At 48.7% G+C, this 21,672-nt stretch overlaps 3 protein-coding genes across 4 annotated transcripts in view; 1 reads left to right on the top strand and 2 right to left on the bottom strand.

The window, feature by feature from the left end:
- The window catches only part of LOC101904377 (beta-glucuronidase-like), a 71,068-nt gene extending 69,303 nt beyond the window's left edge, over positions 1-1,765 (bottom strand). Inside the window, 1 exon segment of the mRNA XM_059881690.1 lies at positions 1,447-1,765. The gene's annotated coding sequence lies outside the window, so the exon portion shown is untranslated.
- Positions 1,766-1,833: 68 nt separating this feature from the next.
- On the top strand, positions 1,834-14,221 carry GUSB (glucuronidase beta). Its single transcript, NM_001083436.1, has 12 exons — positions 1,834-2,090; positions 3,705-3,890; positions 4,239-4,420; positions 4,604-4,746; positions 4,923-5,110; positions 5,451-5,603; positions 5,819-5,997; positions 6,321-6,467; positions 8,242-8,326; positions 9,925-10,101; positions 11,844-11,979; positions 13,695-14,221. The coding sequence occupies exons 1-12, from the start codon at positions 1,878-1,880 to the stop codon at positions 13,862-13,864; spliced, it is 1,959 nt and encodes a 652-aa protein (NP_001076905.1). The 5' UTR covers positions 1,834-1,877; the 3' UTR covers positions 13,865-14,221.
- A 1,633-nt stretch (positions 14,222-15,854) lies between these two features.
- The window catches only part of VKORC1L1 (vitamin K epoxide reductase complex subunit 1 like 1), a 59,544-nt gene continuing 53,726 nt past the window's right edge, over positions 15,855-21,672 (bottom strand). For both annotated transcript variants that reach the window (XM_024985284.2, XM_059881692.1), the window contains one exon: positions 15,855-19,684. In XM_024985284.2, coding sequence (XP_024841052.1) covers positions 19,458-19,684 — 227 coding nt within the window. In that variant the 3' untranslated portion in view covers positions 15,855-19,457. The remainder of the gene's footprint in view (positions 19,685-21,672) is intronic.

Here is a 21,672-nt window from a genome sequence, read left to right as displayed (position 1 = left end):
CATTCATCCTCTTTGTCCCCTCTACTCATAACATAGGGTGATTAGGGCTAATCTTGGGATCTGTTATCCACCTGCCCTCCGTTCTTTGGTGACCTCATCCATTCTCACTGCTGGCAACTCCCAAAATTTAATCTCCAGATTCAGTTTATGCACAGGTGCAAAATAAAGGGGTAAGGAAACTGGCCAAAGGACTTCACCCCTCAAGGTCTGGTTATTGGGGTCATGCGTACGGAAACCAAGTTTTCTGTGTTCTCTTATGAAACAGTGGAAAATCAACTTTCAACTAAGTATATACATGTTGACTCTCAAATGGAAAATCAATTTATTAATTTATAAAAGCAGATCAACCTTGACTTATTTGTGCCCATTTGTGAGCTTTAAAATGGTTATTGTTTTCTTTCTTGGTGGTGCTAATGGGAAAGAGTATGCCTGCCAAAGCAGGAGGCGCAAGAGACGAGAGTTGATCCCTGAGTCAGGAATATGCACTTGGATGAATATGGCAACCCACTCCAGTATTCTTGACTTGCAAGTCCCATAGAGAGAGGAGCCTGGCAGGCTATAGCCTGTGGGGTTGGAAAGAGGGGCACACGACTGAGCAACAGAGCGCCTGGACACACAGATATACAGAAGCAGATCAACTTATTTGTGCCCACATGCGAGTTTTAAGAAGATCATTGGTTTCTTTCTTTTTTTAATGTGGACCTTTTTTTTTAATTTTGAAGGATTTATTGAATTTGTTACATTATTGCTTCTGTTTTATGTTTTGGTTTTTGGCCTAGAGGCAGGTGGGATACTAGCTCCCTGACCAGGGATCAAACCCACACACCCTGCATTGCAGGGAAAGTCTTATCCATTGGAACTTCAGGCAAGTTCCCACTGTTTTCATTCTGATTATAAAACTAATGTATGTTCATGATAGAAATTTTCAAAAACTCAGAACATATGAAGAAGAAAATGGAAATCACCTGTAGCACTGATAATAACACTTCACATCTATCTACAGCTGTGTGGATTTAATTTTAGCACTACCAGGGTCATACAGTATAAACTTTTGCACCTTTTTCTTATTTTTATATTGTAAGCATTTGGGAGAAAAAAATCTTTAGGCCTTGCCAATTCTTTCAATTTATTTACTTGTACTATCGCGGGATCTACTTTGTTTAGTGTCAAGGTCCAAGCCAGAAGGCTGCTTTGGTGAACATGGAATCAGAGGAAAAATTAATAATTTAAAAATCAAGTAATTGTAGGAACAAATGTATCCAGGCCAGGGTCCTGGTACCATAGACTCCATCTCATTACGTGTACGTCCGTAATGCCAAGGAGCGCAGGGCCCCTGGGTAGGGTCTTGGGGACCAGGGGACTGCTGGTGGACGCCCAGGGTCAAGGCCAAGAGCCGGGGACTGTGGGCCGGAGGGCACTAGGCATACAGGCTTCGCTTGAGCTTACCGCTGTCCCGCAGGCATAAGCGAGTGGAGGTGTCCCCAGCCGGTCTCCTTGAAGAATCGGTGTGTGTGGAGGGGAACCCGGCAGTCTCTCAGGTCCGGTCTGGACGAGCCGCCTTGGGCGCCAGCAGCTGGGGACGCCAGGGAGGAGGAGGGCGGTGACCCCGCGGGTGCGGAGCCTGCGAGCTACGACCTCCGCCCTTCCGGGTCCGGGCTGGCGCTCCGGCTACCGGCGGGCCCTCCGCCGCGCCGCCCTCGGGCAGGAAGGAGGACCGGTCGCGGCGTGAGGGGCGCGGGCCTCGCGGGGAGGGGGTGCCCCGAATGGCCAAGATGGCGCGGGGGCGGGACACGTGACTCTAGGCCCCGCCCCGGCCCCGTTATCAGCGCGCTGCCCGGGACGCCCGGCAGCTGGCTGCCCGCAGCCACCCTGCAACCATGCTCCGGGGATCGGCGGGCGCCTGGGCCGTGCTCGGCCCTCTGCTCTGGGGCTGCGGGCTGTCGCTGCTGCAGGGCGGGATGCTCTATCCCCGGGAGAGCCGGTCGCGGGAGCGCAAGGAGCTGGACGGCCTCTGGAGCTTTCGCGCCGACTTCTCCGACAACCGGCGCCAGGGCTTCGAGCAGCAGTGGTACCGGGCGCCGCTGCGAGAGGTGCGTGCTCGGGAGACGGGACCTGGGCCAGGGCCGGGGAGCTCCTGGAAGCCCGGTGTGGGGGGCGTGGGGAGCCTTCCCCTTGTGGCCTCGGAACTGATGGACGGCCCTAAGGGGCCGTGGGGTCGACCCACCCGGAGTATGACCGGCAGGAGGAAATGGGCGGGCGGGACTTCGGTGGGGGAGGCGGAGCCGGAGCGGTGTCCCTGCCGCGAGCTAATGCCAGTGGCCGCCCCGTGGCTGGAGGGGAGTCTTTGGACATTTTGGGGCCGCACCTTTGCCCTGGCAGGAAGAACCCTGAGTTCCAAGGTTTAGGTAGAGAACGGGGCTTGGCATCCAGCCGAGCACCCCCTTCTAGGTCTTCCCTCTGATTTGGGTCGGGTGGGCAGAGAACTGGGTTGGGGGTCGGCCTTGAGCATCCAACGGTCACCTCCCTTACATCCTCTTTTTTCAGTCTTTGCCGCTCAGCCCTCATCACAGGAAGAAAGGGGCGGGGGAGCCGGGCACGTGCCCCACTCACAGTTTCCTCCGCAAAGCGGCCCCGGCTCCCCGGCCAGCCTTCCTCCCGGTGGCAGTCAGTTGATCATCTTCCTCTTAGTCAGGGTCTCATTTCTGGCTATCCTTCTTGCCCCAGGCTGGCTGTGGCCCTGGGCACACCCCTTTCCATGGAAACTCCGGTGCCCGCTGCCCTGAGAAAGAACTTCTGCTCCCACCAGACCTGGGACACAAGCGTCCTTGCTGTTGGTGTCATCAGAAAGTTATCCATTCATTCAGTCAGAATTTACTGGGTCCTCACTGTGTGGCAGGGCATGGGCCAGCCACTGGGCGTACAGCTGTGAGGGGCAGGGAATCCCGCTTCCTCCGAGCTCCGTGTCCCATCTGTGTCTTCAGGAAGCTCTTCCCCAAGCTGCTTCCAGACTCACTGAGCTATCTGTCCGCTCCTGCCTTGCCTTCTTCCTGAGGTGTTCAGGGTCAAGAGGTTCAGTGGGTTCCTTGTGGGGCTCAGGTTCTGCCAGGATGTCCAGAGGCTGTATCTCATGGGCCCTGGCCCCCAGAGGCCTTCCCTGACCCCAAGATAGCTCCCTGCGCCTCTCCACACTCTCTACACAGAGCTGCTCAGTGACAGCAGAGGCCGTGTTCAGTGTTCTATTCCCAGCGCCTAGAACGCCATGCGCTGTTCCCTGCGCACCCTTGAGTGAGTGAGTGAGTGAGTGAGTCACTGGGTCTGCTTCATGGAGTCGTAAAAATTAAATGAGTCCATGAAAGACATTGGTGAGTTGCTGGTAGGGTGGTCTGGAATCCGGGAGGGTCTGGGAGACGTCTTTTTTTTTTTTTTTAATATTTTAACGTGCAGCCTAATAAGTATTTGGCTGCATCCAGTCTTAGTTTTGGTGCTTGGGCTTAATTGCCCTGCAGCATGTGGAATCTTCCCAGACCAGGATCGAATCTGTGTCCCGTGCGTTGCAAAGCAGATTCCTTATTGCTGGGCCACCAGGAAGGGCCCTGGGGAGAAGTCATTTTGTCCAGCTTTGTCCTGCAGGCAGAATTGCTGGGGGACCTGGCCCTTTAGTTTCCTGGGTGATCTGGACCTAATTCCCACCCTTGTCTCCTCAGTCGGGCCCCACCCTGGACATGCCGGTGCCCTCCAGCTTCAACGACGTGGGCCAGGATGGGCAGCTGCGGAGTTTTGTCGGCTGGGTGTGGTATGAACGGGAGATCACCTTGCCCCAGCGGTGGACCGAAGACCTGGGCACAAGAGTGGTTCTGAGGATCGGCAGCGCCCACTACTATGCCATTGTGGTCAGTACAGCGGGCGGCAGGCAGAGCGGGTGGCCAGGCGTGGGGCAGGGTGGGGGATGGGCTGTCCTGGGGTGCCTGTTCCTAGCCGTCACCTGACAGCCTGCCTCTGGGGTACATGCGGGGGCGGGGGCTCATTTAAGGCCCCACACTGGGTTTGTGCCCTGGGTGGCGGAGAGTGGTCCCTTCTATTCCCCTGGAGCCCCTTTCTTCCACTCCCGAGGTCGGTGGCAACTGGCAGAACCCTCAGCCCGCCCCACTCTGCCCGCTTCCCTCATCCTGCACTTGTGTGTGAGGGTGTGCCGGAAACTGTCGGGCCCCCCATCCCCGCTTGTCTCCCTGTATCTGCAGTGGGTGAATGGGGTCCATGTGTTAGAGCACGAGGGGGGCCATCTCCCCTTCGAGGCTGACATCAGCAAGCTGGTCCAGAGCGGGCCCCTGTCCTCCTGCCGCATCACCATCGCCATCAACAACACGCTGTCCCCCCACACCCTGCCGCCTGGGACCATCCTCTACAAGACGGACCCCTCCATGTGAGCAGCACCTTGCCCAGCCCCCGCTCCCACCCTCACTCCCTACCCTGCCCAGACGTCTTCCTACCAGGGGACAGGGTGGCTTCAGCAGAGGTGAGGCCCTGGCTCTTGGAGGCCAGGGAGACATGTGAGTTGAGATCGAAGGATTCAGAACAAGGCCACTGTCCCCTTGCTCCGTCCTAGGTACCCCAAGGGTTACTTTGTCCAGAACACAAAGTTTGACTTCTTCAACTACGCGGGACTGCATCGGTCCGTGCTCCTCTACACCACGCCTACCACCTACATTGATGACATTACCGTCACCACCGACATGGACCAAGACATTGGTGAGGCTCCTGCCAGGATCTGCCCTCAGCCAGGCCCAGAGTGGCTTGGTTCCTTGTTTGGAAAGATCCCCTTGGAGACGGGCTCTCCCATCCACCTCCTCAAGGTGCTCTCACCTGTAGGACCGCAGGCCACATGCCCCCCTCTTCTCTCTCATCTGATCTCTCGTCTCCTGTAGGGCTGGTGAATTACCAGATCATCGTCCAGGGCAGTGACCACTTCCAAGTGGATGTGTCTCTTCTGGATGAGGAAGGCAAAGTTATGGCCAAAGGGGCAGGGGCCGAGGGCCAGCTGCAGGTGCCCAGTGCCCACCTCTGGTGGCCGTACCTGATGCACGAGCACCCTGCCTACCTGTACTCGTTGGAGGTAATGGTGGTGAGGATTGGGCTGGGGGAGGCCATTTGCCCCCATCCAGCAGCCCTAGCTTCAGCAGGCCTGGTCCCCTCAGCTTCCTGGTCCATTGGATTGAAGAGTCCCCAGCCTGATTTTTTTCAGCCATTGGTGGGGAGGCTGAGTTGGAAGAGAAGCCCCGCGGCAGTGTGGGCAAAAGTTTCTTCTTGCTCACGGCAGATATAATTTCTGCCTCTCTCCACCTGCAGACCCAGAGGTGGGCCGTGGTGATTTGCCAGGGGCTGTCCTGCGAAGCTCAGGCTGCGTGGGGCTCAGGCCGGTCAGGCTGCCTCATGCCCAGTGCTCGATTTCGCAGGTGAAGCTGACGGCGCAGACGGCCGTGGGGCCTGTGTCTGACTTCTACACCCTCCCGGTGGGGATCCGCACCGTGGCCGTCACCAAGAGCCAGTTCCTCATCAATGGGAAGCCATTCTATTTCCGAGGGGTCAACAAGCATGAGGATGCAGACGTGAGTAGGGGCTCCTGGGTCCCTGTTTCTTGCCATCCCCTTCCCCATCCCCTGGAGTGGCTGAGGACAGCTCAGAACAAACTGCCCCAAACCACTGCCTATGCTTGGCCTGGATAGCAGGCTGATAGGGTGACTCCGGCGGGCCCAGCTCTTGGCAGAAACGTGTCTGGGATGGGGTCAAGTGCAGGGGCTCACCTGTCTCTGCTGTCCTCCAGATCCGAGGGAAGGGCTTTGACTGGCCGCTGCTGGTGAAGGACTTCAACCTGCTTCGCTGGCTGGGCGCCAACGCTTTCCGCACCAGCCACTACCCCTATTCAGAGGAGGTGCTGCAGCTCTGTGACCGCTACGGGATCGTGGTCATCGACGAGAGCCCTGGTGTGGGCATCGTGCTGGTGTGAGTGCCCGCTGCCTGCACTGCGCGGCACCCCCAGTTCGGCAGCCTGTGCGTGCATGCTGTCGCTCAGTCATGTCTGACTCTGGGACCCTATGGACTGTAGCCCATCAGACTCCTCTATCTATGGGATTCTCCAGGCCAGAATACCAGAGTGGGTTGCCATTTTCCTTCTTCAGGGGATCTTCCCGACCCAAGGATCGAACTTGTGTTTCCTACGTTGGGAGGCGGGTTGTTTACCACTGAGTCATCAGGGAAGCCCAGAGTTTCTACTAGAGGGAAAGAAAATCAGACTGACCTGTTCCCTCTCCTCTCTTGGCCTGCAGCGAGAGCTTCAGCAACGTGTCTCTGCAACACCACCTGGAGGTGATGGAGGAAATGATCCGCAGGGACAAGAATCACCCGGCCGTTGTAATGTGGTCCTTGGCCAATGAGCCCGCTTCCTTCCTGAAACCGGCTGGTTACTACTTCAAGTGAGTGCTCCTGCCTTGCCTGGGCTGGTCCCCATTGAGACCACAGCCTGCTGGCCCAGCTCAGCCTTGCCTGGCAGCCACGGGAGAGTGGCGGTGGGCCCTGCAGTGGGTGTGGGCTGCTTCCAGCCCAGGTGCATCCATCCCTGGTCAATTTAGGGGACAAGATACTCACCCACCCAGATTATGATTTCAGCCAAGTGTCTCCTAGACACACCTGAAATGAAATGCAGAGGAGTTAACCCAAAACTTCAAATTAAAGAAAAAAGATAGTGACGTGGCCTGACTGACATAAGGAAGAGACATTTGTCAAAGAATACATAAATCTGTGACCTGACTTTCCAGAAGGGCCATTGAAAGAGTCAGGCGCTTGCACCTTCTGGGAAACTCCCTGAAAACAGAGCTACAGAAGCTGATGACAGAGCTGGAAAGCACAGCCAGCGACTGTGGTGCCGCGAGCAGCATTTCCCTCTGTTCTGCTCTTTTCTGAGGCACTGAGCCATGGCTGACAGAGCTCCAGTCAAAACCAAGCCCTGCTGTTATTGTTTAGTCGCTAAGTCGTGTCCGACTCTTTGCGACCTCATGGGCTGTAGCCCACCAGGCTCCTCTGTCCTTGGGATTTCCCAGGCAAGAATACTGGAGTGGGTTGCCATTTCCTTCTCCAGGGGATCTTCCTGACCCAGGGATCAACCTGCATCTTCCGCTTAGCAGGCGGGTTCTTTACCACTAAGCCACCTGTGTCTTCCCTTGATTTTTATGCTGTCCCTATTCCTGGGAAATTTAGTACATGTTAGAACTGCACAAAACCACTTTGCAATGCTTTTGAGTTCACCTGTAAAGGGGATTTAAACTTTATAAAGCTGACCTAGGCATATAATTATAAACAGATTTTCAAAGACGTGCATGTTCTGACTATCCTAAAGTTACGTTGTTAGACGGGACCAGGTCACCTGAATGAAGTTCATTGTCCGTTCACTGCATACCAGTAACTTCCGCCACCCCCCAGGCATTGTCCTGGGCAGAAACCTCCCAGAGGTGCCATCTCCCCACAGTGGGCCAGCCTCCTGGCGTGGTCCTTGGTTTCTTCTCTTTCTTGCCATCCTGCAGTTGTAGCGTAGCCGGGCGTGGGGAATGATTTCACTTACTGCGGAGGCAGCAGAGGCCATGGAAATACTCCCTAGGAGACACTGCCTGCATCCCCCTGTCCTGGATGGAGGCTCTGAGTAGTGGACCTTCTTGGGCAAAGATGATCTCTGGACACACAGCTGGAGGTCGGGTTGGGCAAAAAGTTCGTTTGGGTTTTTTCATAACATTGTTCAAAAACTCGAATGAACTTTCTAGCCAAGCCAATACATGTATTTAAGTCTCTAGTGAGTGCCCAGTGCACAGCTTGCCTCCCAGGACACGCTCCCTAGTGATGTGTTACATTAATACTCATCCTAACCCGCACAACATCTAGTTTCATCGGAGATGAGGAAACTTGCTTTTGGCAGCACTCAGCTCAAAGATCTCAGTTGCGCCTCTCCTCTCTTGAGGATGGCCCCCTTTGGGTGATGGGTGGGGTCTAAGATATGGGGAGGGAGGAAGAGAGAATGATGTCAGGGAACATGATGTCTCGAGGAGCACGTTTGCTTACCTGAAATGCCCTAGAAGGCAGGGAGGAGAGCCGTGTCTTGGGGGTGATCTGTCTGGGAAGATGGGAAGGAGAGGATTCAGGAGGGGAACCTGAGGCCCTCCCCATACTGACGGCACCGTGTCTTCTGCCCTCCGTGGACAGGACGCTGATTGCCCACACTAAAGCCCTGGACCCCTCCCGGCCCGTGACCTTTGTGACCAACACCAACTATGAAGCAGACCTGGGGGTGAGCCTGGGGGTCTCTGCACATCTTCCTTCTGCCTGTCCTCTTGTCCTGCCCTGATGCTTGCTGACATGAGCTGCTGGGAGGGACCACGAGCAGCCAGTCTGACCATTTCCACAGACGGTCTTTGGGTTAAAGAGAGCTGCCAGGGAGTGATTTGCCAGGCAGTGTAGCTTCTTGACGCTAAGGAGGTCAGGCATAGGGAGGTCAAATTCCTTCTCAGTTCATTCTCAATTCATCGATCTCTGCACTTTGATTTAATTTTATGCCCCCAAGTTTAATATGCTCAGAAAGGGGCAGAGGTTTAAGGGAGCTTAAAGTCATCATTGACTTGTGTTTCTCCAACTTGGCTGATCATTGGAGCCACAAAGGGAAGCTTTTTGAAAGTACAGAGGTCCGGATTTTGTGATTCTGATTTATAATGTCCAGGATAGGAATCTGAGTTTTTAAAAAACTCCTCAGTGATTCCAGGCATCAATCAGCTTTGGGAACCACTGCTGAGATCCAACGTCAGGGGGACTGAAAATTGAAGGGAGAGGCTCACCCAGCCGGTTGGACCCCATGGCTCCTCTCACGGTCCCTGGGCACAGCAGCCCCTCAGAAACTGTGTTGAGTTGTTGCACAAAAGCTGTAAAACAGGAGCAAGAAGATGCCTCACTAGGGAACTGAGGCCAGTACTAAGAAGCGCTCCAGAAAGCGAATGCTCTCGAGAAAGAGCGGATAAGAAAGCACTGTGTTCAAGTGTAAGTGTGAGCACTGTCGTTTTCACGTGGACCCGATGGTTTGCAGCCCTAGTGATCCGGGGCCATCCCTTCAAAGGAACACGACTGTGGTGGAACACCAGCGGGGCACAGGCGACCTGGGCGTCTCATAGTCTCAGTGGCATCCCTTCCTGCTCTAGTGGGCAGGGGAGCCTGTGCTGGTTCCCCCAGAAGGTTGCCAGGCTCACCCCCTGGGATGTGTGAGTGTGGTCACGTGCCCACACAGAGGTACCGCTTCCCCGCGGTATCTTTCCGCCCCAAGCTCAGAAGGGTGCTGCAGCCCCTTGGGAGAGATGGACCGCGTGGGTCCCAGTGCAGACTCTGCAGGCGAGCGTGGGTTTGGGTGAGCTTTGGGGTCCACCGAGCAGCACATTGCTCAGATTCGCGGCGGTGCTGCCCCCAACCCGGGCTGCCCTCCCAGGAGAGAAATGTCCAGTCTCTTCAGGGCCCATGACAGTAGCTCAGAAAGGGGACTCGGGAGGCTCTGTGAGGAGAAAACTGCCTTCGGCCCTCAGTTGGGCCAAGGGGATGACTAGTGACAGGAGCACCACCTAGAGATGAAGAAGTCCAGTCTGGATGGGCTCCCTGGGCCGGCGTGCCTGGGGCCAGCTCTCTCATCGCCCTCCCCGGAGCCCAGTTGCAGCCAGGTCAGGGGTGCCAGCCCAGAACGAGAGGCTTGCTCCGTTTACTCGCTCCATTCAGGTCCCTTCTGACTATTATTTCCTACACGTGCGCATCTAACGCACTTTCCGCACTCACTCCTTACTTCCTCTGCCAGAAGCACCCCGAGTGTGAGTCCTCCACTCTCCTGGTTGGTGGACTCTCCCCATGCTCTTGCAGGCGCCGTACGTGGACATCATCTGTGTGAACAGTTACTACTCCTGGTACCACGACTATGGGCACATGGAGGTGATTCAGCTGCAGTTGGCAACCCAGTTCGAGAACTGGTATAAGGCCTACCAGAAGCCGATGATTCAGAGCGAGTACGGAGCAGATGCCATTGAAGGGTTTCACGAGGTAAGTGCATCGAAGATGGGAGTTATTTTTTCCCTCTCTCGGACAGTGATGTCAGTCATCACGGCCCCAGACTAGAGATCTGCCTCTTTCCCTGTCCCTCCCTTGTCCTGGCCACCTCCCACAGCTAACCAGGCTTTCCCTAAGCCGCCTCTCCACACGGCCGGCCCGGACTCAGCCTCTGTTCCATGTGCATGGTCCTCAGATAGCCTCCCACAAGCTGCCCAAGTGGTCCCTGGAACAAATCCAAGCCTTGTCCTGTCCCTGGCTTTCCCTGACCCCACAGGACGAAGCCGTAATCTGTGCTCGGGGCTGTCCGCGTCCTCTGCCCTCTCCCAGGCCTTCAGTCCCAGATCCTAGTCTGTTCTGTTTGGTGGCTCCTGTGCTGGCCTGGCCTCTTCCTTCTGCCCAGGAAGCCCTTCTTAGCTCCATAACCCCAGCTAATGGAACTTGACTCAGCGGTCATGCTTCAGCTCAGGTGTCCACTCTTTGGGGAGGAGGACCCCACTTAGCTGGGCAGAGGAACACCGTGAGCTGTCATGCTCTCTTTGGTTCTCTCCTTGACCAGACCAGGGGCTCCAGGAGGGAGATTAAATTGTGTTTCCCTTGGCTTCCTTACAACTCCACAGTTGTATCTGCAGTGCATCCTGTATAATAGCGTTTTAATCCTCCTCGTTGGGAAGGAGGACCAAAGCCAACAGGGGTTGGTTCTCTTGTAAGATGACTGCAGTGCTGCATCCTCGTGCGTCAAAGACCCAGCACCCCCTACAAACTCCCATGAGATGAAAACGCAGACCTTAAGCTCTAAGAACAACTCAAAGATCATTATATCTTAGCACATGACAGACGTGAGCTCTTCTCCGGAGACTGAGTCCGTAGATGTGACCTCTGCTTTTCCCCTCCTCACCTGGCAGGTCTCAGCTTCATTGAAGCTTTCTGTGGCCCCCGCCTCTGTCTGCGCCCCCTACTAATTTCCTCCTACCCGCCCCCCACACACTACATGCTCCCAATTCACCCTTGTTACACTTCGAGCTTGTGTCTTGCCAGACTGTAAAGCCCATGAGGACAGGGACCCTATCTTTCTAGTTTCTTTGCCTCTAATGCCTGGCATATAAGCAGATGCTAAATAACGATTTGTTCAATAGTCAATGGGCTAAATAGCAGTTCCTTACCTAGATGAGATACAGGGGAATTGGAGTGAAGTTAAAGCTGAGTCACACCAGTGCTCAAATTATGCATTGGCAGCTACTTCAGCCTTGGGTTTTAAATTTATTATGCAGAGATGTATTTTTATTCCTAGTGTAGTTCAGTTGTAAGACTGCAGTGGGAAATAGAAGTGGAAAAAAGTAAAGCAAATATTAAATTCTGTTTAATGGGAATTCCCTGGTTGTCCAGTGGCTAGAACTTGTGCTTTCATTGCCGAAGGTCCAGGTTCAATTCCTGTTTGGGGAACTAAGATTCCACCAGCTGCTTGGTGTGGCCAAAAAAAAACCCCACAAATTCTGTTTATAAATAAAGAAGTTACTAATTAAGGTGGGGTTGTTGCTGTTTTTTAAACCTTTTTTTTTTTTAACCCTGGGCTACATCACACACTGGCTTGGCCCTCCACCAGTATCAGCAAGTCCTGCAGGCACTATAGCCCACCACAAGGACAGATATTTTGGTCATCATCAGATGGATCTTTGTCTAAGTTTGCAGTTTTGCTGGTTGTGACTCCTAACCTCTCTCTCTGCCTTGAATTCCAGGATCCACCACTGATGTTCAGTGAAGAGTACCAGAAAGGCCTGCTCCAGCAGTATCATGTGGTTCTGGACCAAAAACGCAAAGAATATGTGGTTGGCGAGCTTATCTGGAATTTTGCTGATTTCATGACTAACCAGTGTAAGTGGCAATTGGGTGCATGGGATGTATCCCTTCTCATTGTTTCTGGTGGGCGTGTTAGTTCAGGACATTTGGTTCTAAGAACCCTGGAAACAAGCAGGGGAAGGCTGATATCATCAAAGCAGGCTACACAGAGGATTTCCTAGGATAAAGTCAGTTGTGTTGAGCAAGCAGCTGATTACTTGTGTGCTGCAAGTAATGCAAATCATTTTCTGAAGTAAATGGGAGAGGCATCCGTCTCAAGGCAGAGGTGGCCAGCTCTCCTCTGTTTCACAATAGTGTGAGGAAAAAGTGGATCTTGCATTGGATTTACTGGGATACACTCGTGATTCTAGGGTAAGGTACAAAGCCTGAGAAACCTAAGACATTTCAGTCTGTTTTATATGATTTGCTTATGAAAGACAGGTTCACCAAATATACGTAAATATCAAACGGTTTTGAATGTAGGAGTGTTTAAAAGCCTTCAGAGTGAACATGGTCTGTACTTTCTCAAGTGAGAACAATGAGAAACTTCCAAATGAATGTTTCCTGTATCTTTTTACCCCTCTAGGTTACTAGCTTCTTGATATATTGTAAATTGAGGAGAGCAAGCTGGGGGAGGTAGGGAAGAACTGGTAACAGTGGGAATTACCTTTTATTACTTCTGGGGAAAGACAGGTTTTTGGAAGGTTAAAGTTTAACTAAAAATCAGAATTCAGGGGGGTGGGGTTGGGGGGTGCTTCCTGGTGGTCCAGTGGTTAAGACTGCACTCCCAATGTAGGGAGCGTGGATTTGAAACCTGGTCGGAGAACTAAGATTCCTCATGCCATGCAGCATGGCAAAAAAAACAAAATAAGAAAAAAAAGAAAATCAGAATGGCAAGAGTGAAAGAGGAAAAAGAAAGAGAACGTGAGCCTCCACTCTGCTTGGCAAATGAGATTAGTGGCTCCTGGAAATAAACTTGGATGGAAGCCTAGTTTTGTGAGTAGGGACACTGGCTTTGTGTAGTAAGGAATTAGCTGTGTGACCTTGGACAAGGTACCTACCTTTTCACAAGCCTATGAAGTGGGCATAACGACAACCACCTCGCAGGTTGACATAGGGATTCCACTTGAAGTGCTTGGCACAGTGCCTGGTGTTTGCTTTTCATGGGAGAAATGATTGTTGTCTTGAACTTTTCAGTGGGAGAGAGCTTTCCATTTCACAGAAGGGGTGGCTTCTCTTGGGGGTGGAGAGAAGACTCGCTGGGAGCATAGCTGCTCTTTCTACCTCCCTCTCTGGCAGACCTGCCTCCAGGGGTGGGGACCCAGCTGGAAGTCTGCCTGGGAGAACTTTAACATCTACTTTAACATCTACTTGGGCCCCTGTGAGTGGTCAAAACTCTGGCTCCTCCTAGGAGAGTAGTCCTTTCAGAGAGGGCTCCAGCCTTTCAAAGAGTAACTTTGTCTCAGCCCCACTCCAGTTACCAGGCAGCTGGGTACCCTAAATGTCTTAAACATTATCTTGCAAGGAAAAGATAAACAGTTTTGGATTCTTCCCCTAATGGATGAAAGCTGAAGTATTTGGGGGAGCACTGGTATTTAAGTCTTTACCCCATTAAGCGGCCACTTCCGAGTCCACAGCAAGCCAAGCAGCTCTAAAGCATGAAGACATTGCTGAGTGCCCAGCTTGGCTCCAGGCTGGTTCTGATTTTCCCCATCAGAAGTCATGTGAAACACCTTTTGTCTTGTTTTTAGCACCAGTTCGGATGATTGGGAACAGAAAAGGGATCTTCACTCGGCAGAGACAACCAAAGAGTGCAGCTTTCCTGTTGCGAGAGAGATACTGGAAACTTGCCAATGAAACCAGGTACCAGCGGTCAGCTGTGACGTCACAGTGTGTGGGAAGCGGCCTGTTTACTGTTTAAAGCGAGAACTACCTCTCTGCAGACACTGGCTCGGTCAACTCCTTCTCCCCAGGGAGGGGGGCTACTGTCATCGCACACAGAGCAAGTGTTTCCTGCACTGTGCATGGCAGACCTGGAAGCTTCTCACCTGGATTTTGTGGTCATTTGCTAGAAGGGAACATTAGAGGTGAAAATAAAGACTTGTAGGGCCTTCCCTGGCAGTCCAGTGGTTAAGACTCGGCATTTCCATTGTAGGGGGCCTGAGTTTGATCCCTGGTTGAGAAACTAAGACCCCACATGTTGCACAGCATGGCCAATAATAATAATAATAAAGAAAAGCTTTTGTCATATGAGAATAAAGAGTTGGCTTAAAAGTGACCATCCGTAAACTGAATGATCTATACTGCTGAAAAGCATCTGCATTTCTTTTTGGCGTCTCAGCCTGTTTTTGTAGCCTTAACCAAGCACAGAGTCTTGGGAAACCTCTGCTTCAGCACTCATGCCCCACTCAGAGTCGTGGCTTACAAACTGTGCTGCCACCAAACTAGCCCTGCTGTGTGCGCTGTGGGCCAACCTTGACTTGAGTGGGTGACGGTAGGAAACACCTGCTAGGAACTCCACAGAAGGGCTGAAGTTTCAGCAAATTCCCAGAAAGTAGTATCAGGCTGGAAGAAGAAGGCACGGGGTCTGTGAACCACAGCTAAGCTGACGCAGAAGCAGAAGAAAGGTAAGAATGGAGCAATGTCGGAGCTGGAAGGGAGCTCAGAGGTTTCCAATGCGGCTGGGATGTTCTTCCAACAGCAGCCGTCGTCTTGTCTGGACTGAAAGGGATAGACAGCTGTAGAAGCCCACTGGACCATTGCAGCCGACTCCACTGAAGGTGGAGATGCAGCCTCTGAACGCGCGGGCCGCAGACAGGACAGGCTTCCATACCTGGTGCCGCCACCTGCTCTGCTCCCGAGGACGGCCTTTCCTTAGGAATCTGTCCTCCTGCCCCTCTTCTGCAGGCTCCATTAAGTAAGGTACGTTATTTTTAAGATTTCAGTGTTCATCAACCCTGATTTAAAGCTGAAAGCTTTGGAAAAATACGGTCCAATCAAATTGAAGACCATAAATTAATGTAGTTCTTGATACAGAGTTTGATCCACTTGTAGGGGATTTCATGTCTCAACACATGCCCTTTTTTAACCTTTCTTTCCAAGCTCCGTGAAGAAATGAGAGTGTAGTCTGTTCCAGTAATAAGTTAGGAATTTTAGGGGCTGTATATTTCTTTTGTTACCCTAAAATTTCTAAGTTTCTTGAAGTAATCAAGTTTTATGTTCCAGTTTAATGTCAAGGAATAATATATAAAATTCTTTACCTGACAAACATTATAAAAAAAAATGAAACATGGCAGACACACTTAAATGTTTTACAAATTAGGGGTAAGATTCTTTTCTCAAGTCCTAAGGTCCTAACAAAGGACACATCTGTTCTATTCAATAAAATATGGCTAACTGCATTTCCAACGAAATTATCTTTCTTGCAGATATTAACTTTTTAGGAGATTATAAGAGTGGAGTATTCAAGGTGAGGTACAGTAAAGCAGTGAAAAAACAGCTGATTAATACAATCTATGTGCTCACAGAACTATAAGCAGTAACATCTTCATTAATTCTTGACAACCACATACATCATAAGCCCACAGGAATTCCAAGAACTAGAATCTCTAAGAATTCTGCTTCTGTCTTCTATAAGTTTACCTATAATTTAAGAGAAAAAGAGTCAACTCTATACCTGTAGAAATGAGGCTATGGTATTAATTGCAAGGATCATTTATAGGGACTTCTGATGGTCCAATGGTTAAGACTCTGCCTTCCAGTGCAAGGGACACAGGTTCGATCCCTGGTTGGGGAACTAAGGTCCTGACCTCAGGGTGTGACCAGAACTTAAAATCGTTTCTAAGACTGAATTCATTTCTACTGCTTTTTCGAAATATAACACTGCAGTATAAGAATGAGGGCAGCACAACTTCCACAGGTAACTTCTACATTTATTTTATACCAAAAAAGTTATGTGCAACAAATAAACATTCTTACATATTTACATTTGTTTTTTACCAGTTAGCAAAACTGTGTCCTAAACCTCTGATAAAGAATATTTCTATCTATATTAAAGGGGAAATCTGCCCAGTGAACTCCATTTTAAATGAATGTTTACTCTGGAGCTTAAAGCACTAGTAATAAATATTTTTTGATGGAACATACTATACAGATCATACACCTAATACTTAGGCCATGCTTAATACAGTTTTATAACAAAACATTTTACCTTTTCTGGGCTAATATGTTAAAAAAAAAAGTTTAACCAAGTCGCCTGGACTCCCACCCCCATCCCTTGATTTATTGAAGGGTAGTTCTCACAAATTAGGACTCGTAAGTGCTGCCTAAAATACATAAAGAGCAGTGTTTCACCAGAACTTGCCCGTTGGGGAAAAAATACAGAAAAATACACGAGGACGAAGGCTGAATATTAGGTATTCTTTCCCAAATAGGTTACCAAAAATGAGAGTGGGTTTCTTGCTGGCAGTTGTCCAGTACTGACGTTCAGGGTAAGATCTGTCAGCAGTTACTGGTCTCAAGCTTTGCTGGATACAACTTTGTACTTCTGCTGATAGTCTTAAATGAAGTCTAAGAAAACTAAAGCCAACTCACAGTTTTAATTTCATTGTAGTCTTGGTCCTGTATTCTACATAGGAGCTCCAAAGATCTCTTGTATCAAATGAGAGATCTTTGTCTCTCTGAATGAAAATAATCAATGCTATCAACATCTTTAAAAGTCATGGATTTAAGGAGGGGTGACATACACCCAGGGCACACAGCTAGTTAAATCTGACACTTCACCAGAAGTTGATCCTCAACTGATAGCAACTAGCTGCAATGAAAAAAAAAATGAAATGAAACCCTTCAAACCACTGAGCTTTCCTAAAATTTATCATGTAACCACGACTTCTCTTATTTCTTCAAATGATAGGACTGTCAAGTAAATAAGAGGCTTCATCTGTTACAAATCATTTTGAAAACTGAGTAGCAGAAATTCACATTTTCCCCCACCTGTTCTTCAACACTGGTAGCTAATAATGTTGCAATGTTTAAATATTCAGTCTGAAGTAATCTTACTAACCCTCAGACTTTTAACAGGGGGTTTTCCCCTTCTTCTAGGGTAGAACTGATGTAGAGGGAAGCCTAAATTCTTCCCAGGGAAAAATAACAAATCACATACACCAGCATTGGGGTTCTTTGCTTAGAGAGATGGGCATCACCATGTGGTTATTTCAGGCAGCACATGTTCATCCCTCAGTGAGAAGGACATGAATTCTGGGGTTGTAGGAATGTGGCAACAATTTTTCTACAACTGCAACAGTGGTGTCCCCAAGGCTTAGAAAAGCAAAGGAAAAACTTGAAGGGTCCGGCTGAACACCCTGATGTTTTCTCACAAAAGAACTGCAGGCGTTCGCAAGAACGCAACATTGAGACAAGCTTTAACTCTACTCCGCTGACAGAGGAGGGCAAAGAACAATTTTAAATGGGGACACAAGGAACTTGTTTAGCACAACCAGAGTTTATATATATATATACCATGATGTCATCACGGTGAAGCCGTCTCCAGACTAGTGGAGAAAAGAGAAGCAGTGAACTGCTGATCTGCTGGGTAGAGGGGAAGCTCTGCTGCCAGACGAGCTCATCGTGCAGTTCTCCAGAGAACTCATTTCTCCATAAATACCAGACATCTAATCAACACTTTCTAGAGTTCTTTAGAGAAACAAGAACAATACATACATAATAAAACAGACATTGAAATATTCACATTCATGGGAAAAAACATAAGCCTGGATGAAATCAGAACTAAGATATCTCTTACAAAACTAGTTTAAACTGGTTAAAAGTACATTACAATGCAATTTGATACCTGCCTTGGGCTAGAAGAGTACACTGCATCAATTATGACAGTTGGTTGGAAACTGCTGGACAGCTGATGACTCTACACGTTATGGTTTACAGAGCAGAGCCTGTCCCCTCCCTACAAAAGAAGGCAGAACACTCAGTAGTTACCAGTTTCTTCTTAACGTAATGATGAACAGAAATAGAAGCAAAAACATGGCGACTCCTTCTCAATCTAAGGAATGAAAAGACCACACAGAACCTTTCTATAGAATGCAAGTTTCCTACTTCATGCTGAGAAAGGAAGGAAGGACACTTCTGCCCAAGTTCAACACACAAAATATTTGGTTTGAGATTTAAGACAGAAGGCACTTTGAACATTCTGATAGAAGATGTTAACCAGAGAAACATACTGTCACTGTTTCATTTGGGTTTATTCAAATCTCTTTCAAAGACTCTGCATTGGGGTAGTTATTAGAAAGAGTACTATGTTCACCTTGAGATACTTCTCCCTTTAGTACTCCTCCCAGTTAAGCCAATTGAGCAGCATGTCAGCCCTAAAGTTTACGAATCTAATATCTGACTCTAAAACAAACTAGATGTCCGGTTAGTTAGTGAAGAAAGAAACAGGAGAAACATATGGAGCTACCCAAGAGTAATCCTACTCTGGAGTGACTGGGGCTTATACTGATGATTTTCCAAGCCAATACTGTTTGGTTGACTGGCACTAATGTGAAGGAAAATTATCTGCATGAAAATTCACCTGTTGTAAGACACTATGAAATGCCATAGTACTATTTCCAGCTTTTTGCCAGAGAAATCTACCCATTTGCCCACCTTTAGTGTCCTGAAGGCCTTGAAAGTCTGGTCACATGACTCACACTGTAAGTTTCTAATTGATCCAGTTCTATGACTAGGTACAAGATTGACTTGAATGTCCAAATTTAGTTTCTTCCTTTCAAAGGAAGGAGATGAAAGGGAACCAGTCACCCTATTATTTTTGCTGTCAGTGCTGGACCCACAGCTGCCAGTCCTTTCCACAAGATGCTCTGTGTGGACTTAGTATTTTCACTACATCTTCAGTCAGCATTGAGCTGATTGTTCCTCATTGCTACACTCCAACTAAGCTGTACAGCAAGTTTCTACAGGGCTGGATCCAATATCTCTACCTTTATTTACAAATATCACATAAATGGATTCTAGTTGAATCTACATGTTTAAATCCATCGGCTAAAAAACATATTACATATTGTAAACATGGCAATATTGAATACAGTATCTATTCTAAAATATTTTCATGTCATGATCACATTTGTTATACCTGAAATTGAATTTATACACATTAGAGAATTACTAGCAATGGTTGCTCACTTTACAACTGAGGGGAAGGGGCTAGGGCTACATTTTACCATTTCAGAAACATCTCCAAAGTAAAGTTAAAGCTTGTCTTTGATTGGCTTGGTATATCCTTTGTATCCATATTTAAAATGAAGATTGACACAGAAAATAGCTAGAGCCCCTTCTAATTTATAGGATTTTAAAAAATCAGTTTAAGATTCTTAGGGAAAGTGTCTGTTGTGAAGAATAATAATAATAATAATTAAAAAAAAAAAAAAAAAAAACCCAAACTGCTGCAAAATAAACTTAATGGAAAAAGGGACTTCAGACTGTCAGTTAAAGAGTTCATCAGGCGGTCAGTCCTGCTTGGGCTGCAGTTGCCGTTTCCAGGCTTCGTTCAAGTAAACTAGTCGTTTGTAGTTGATGATAAGAAGAATGAAGTTCAGCACATATGTGATGACGCAGATGATGCAAAACTCCTTCAGCACAAAGTACAGGATGTAGGCCAGGTACAAAGACCCCACTACGGACATGATGGAGGATGTCATGAGGATTAAAGCTGCAACCGCACTCGCTGTCAGGCCTGCAAGAGGAACGGACACTGGCTCAGTCAGACCTTGACACTGGAGAACAAGCTTCCCAGTTCAAAGGGAACATTTTGTGATTTGCTTCAGGGTTGGAACACTGATCTTAAGACAAAACACTGAAATTTGAGGACAAGACCTACAGGTCTATTTTCTTAAGTTTTCTAGCTGCAGTGTTGTTGTTTTTTTGTATTGGAGTATGGCTGATTAACAATGTTGTGATGTTGTGATAGTTTCCGGTGAACAGCGAAGGGACTCAGCCATACATATACACGTATCCATTCTCTCCCAAGGGCTTCCCTGGTGGCTCAGTGGTAAAGAATCCACCTGTCAATGCAGGAGACATGGGTTTGATCCCTGGATTAGGAAGATCCCCTGGAGCAGAAATGGCAACCTACTCCAGTATTCTTGCTTGGGAAATCCCGCAGACAGAGGAGCCTGGCGACCTACAGTCCATGGGGTTGCAAAAGAGTCAGATATGACTTAGTCACTAAACAACAACAATATTCTTCCCCAAACTCCCATCCTGTCCAGGCTGCCACATAACACTGAGCAGAGTTCCCTGTGCTATATAGTAGGTCTTTGTTGGTCATCCACTTAAAATATAGCAATGTGTACATGTCCATCCCATAGCTGCACTGTTTTTGACTGGTAAATATTCTGGATGAAATATTATATATTTCATAAACTAGCCTTAGCTAAGGCATGTAAAGAAAATATGCACTTTTGCAATCACATTATGCAATGAAGCAGATTTGTAAAACTGACAGCCCTACCTCCTGTAATGAATAAAGTAATGAGAGGAGGAGAAAAAAGTAATGTGAGGACCACAACCTTCTCTTCCAAGCAGGACACATTTGGTGAGACCATCCAGACAGACCCTTTTCACTATAGGCAGGCTCCCCACCTGTGGAAAGTAAAATTTGCTTTCCTGTGTTCAGATCAAATTTATCAAAAATCCCATAATGGGAGATGATTACATCAACATGCTGTTGAAGGGAAAAAAAAATCATGATAAACATTTCAGAAAGGGCTCACCCTGGGGCATAAGGAAAACCACATTTGGCCAGTTGGCCACATGTGGGTCAAACCAGATGGAGACAACCTGAGTTCTCAACACAAAGACTAGCCTGAACTCTTGATGCTATCATCTGACATCTTCACATGTTTGGTTTTGTAATTTCCTGTAGCCAACAGTATTGAGAACATGTGCACTTATTTTTAAGGACAAGAGAGCAGAGCATATTAAACTACCTACCCTCCTACCCAACAACTAATGGATAAGGATCACAGAAACAGATACAAATAAATAAGTGGTAGTGGTTTGAAGAGGTTAATTAAGGAGCTGAGATCACACTGCCAGTACAATGAGAAGTTGCATCTGGGCTGTAGCCTAGCCATGGGAACCGACTTGCCTAGAGACCACTTAAGAGAGTACATGTTTTTTGAAGAAATCATTTTTTTTTTTTAAAGCAGAGGAGTATTTATTAATTTATGTATTTGACCATACTGTGCGGCATGTGGGATCTTAGTTCCCTGACCAGGGACTGAACTTGCGTCCCCTGCATTGGGAATACAGAGTGTTAACTACTGGACAGCCAGAGACATCCCTGACGCTTTAACAAGGCTCTTTCCACACTAAGATACTGTTGGATTACTTATGCCACCTGCTTTTGTAAATAAGGATTTATCGTACCCCAGCCACACTCATTCATGTATGTAATGCCCGTGACTGCTTTGGCACTAGAGTGGCAGAGCTGAGTAGCTGTGATAGTCAGCAAAGCCTAAATGATTTCCTATCTGGCCCTTTACTAAAAAACAAAGTTGGCTGACCTCATTTATGCGAATATCTCAAACTTCAAAAATGAATGCTGGCACCTTAATTTTTATCTAAGAAAGTTAATTTCAAAATGATATAGGCAAGTTATTTGCACTCTCTGTACAACTCTTTTCCTTAACTGTAAAAGTGGGACAATAATCATGACTG

The sequence above is a fragment of the Bos taurus genome, chromosome 25 (genome assembly GCF_002263795.3).
Source record: "Bos taurus isolate L1 Dominette 01449 registration number 42190680 breed Hereford chromosome 25, ARS-UCD2.0, whole genome shotgun sequence".
NCBI classification, from domain to species: Eukaryota; Metazoa; Chordata; class Mammalia; order Artiodactyla; family Bovidae; genus Bos; species Bos taurus.
This window is presented reverse-complemented; position numbering and strand designations above follow the sequence as displayed.

Excerpts from the sequence above, each read along its gene's own strand:
- GUSB (NM_001083436.1), top strand. The coding sequence starts at position 1,878 with ATGCTCCGGGGATCGGCGGGCGCCTGGGCCGTGCTCGGCCCTCTGCTC. Across the intron at positions 4,747-4,922 it reads CGACATGGACCAAGACATTG|GGCTGGTGAATTACCAGATC; the intron begins GTGAGGCTCCTG and ends CGTCTCCTGTAG. Across the intron at positions 5,998-6,320 it reads GGTGTGGGCATCGTGCTGGT|CGAGAGCTTCAGCAACGTGT; the intron begins GTGAGTGCCCGC and ends CTTGGCCTGCAG.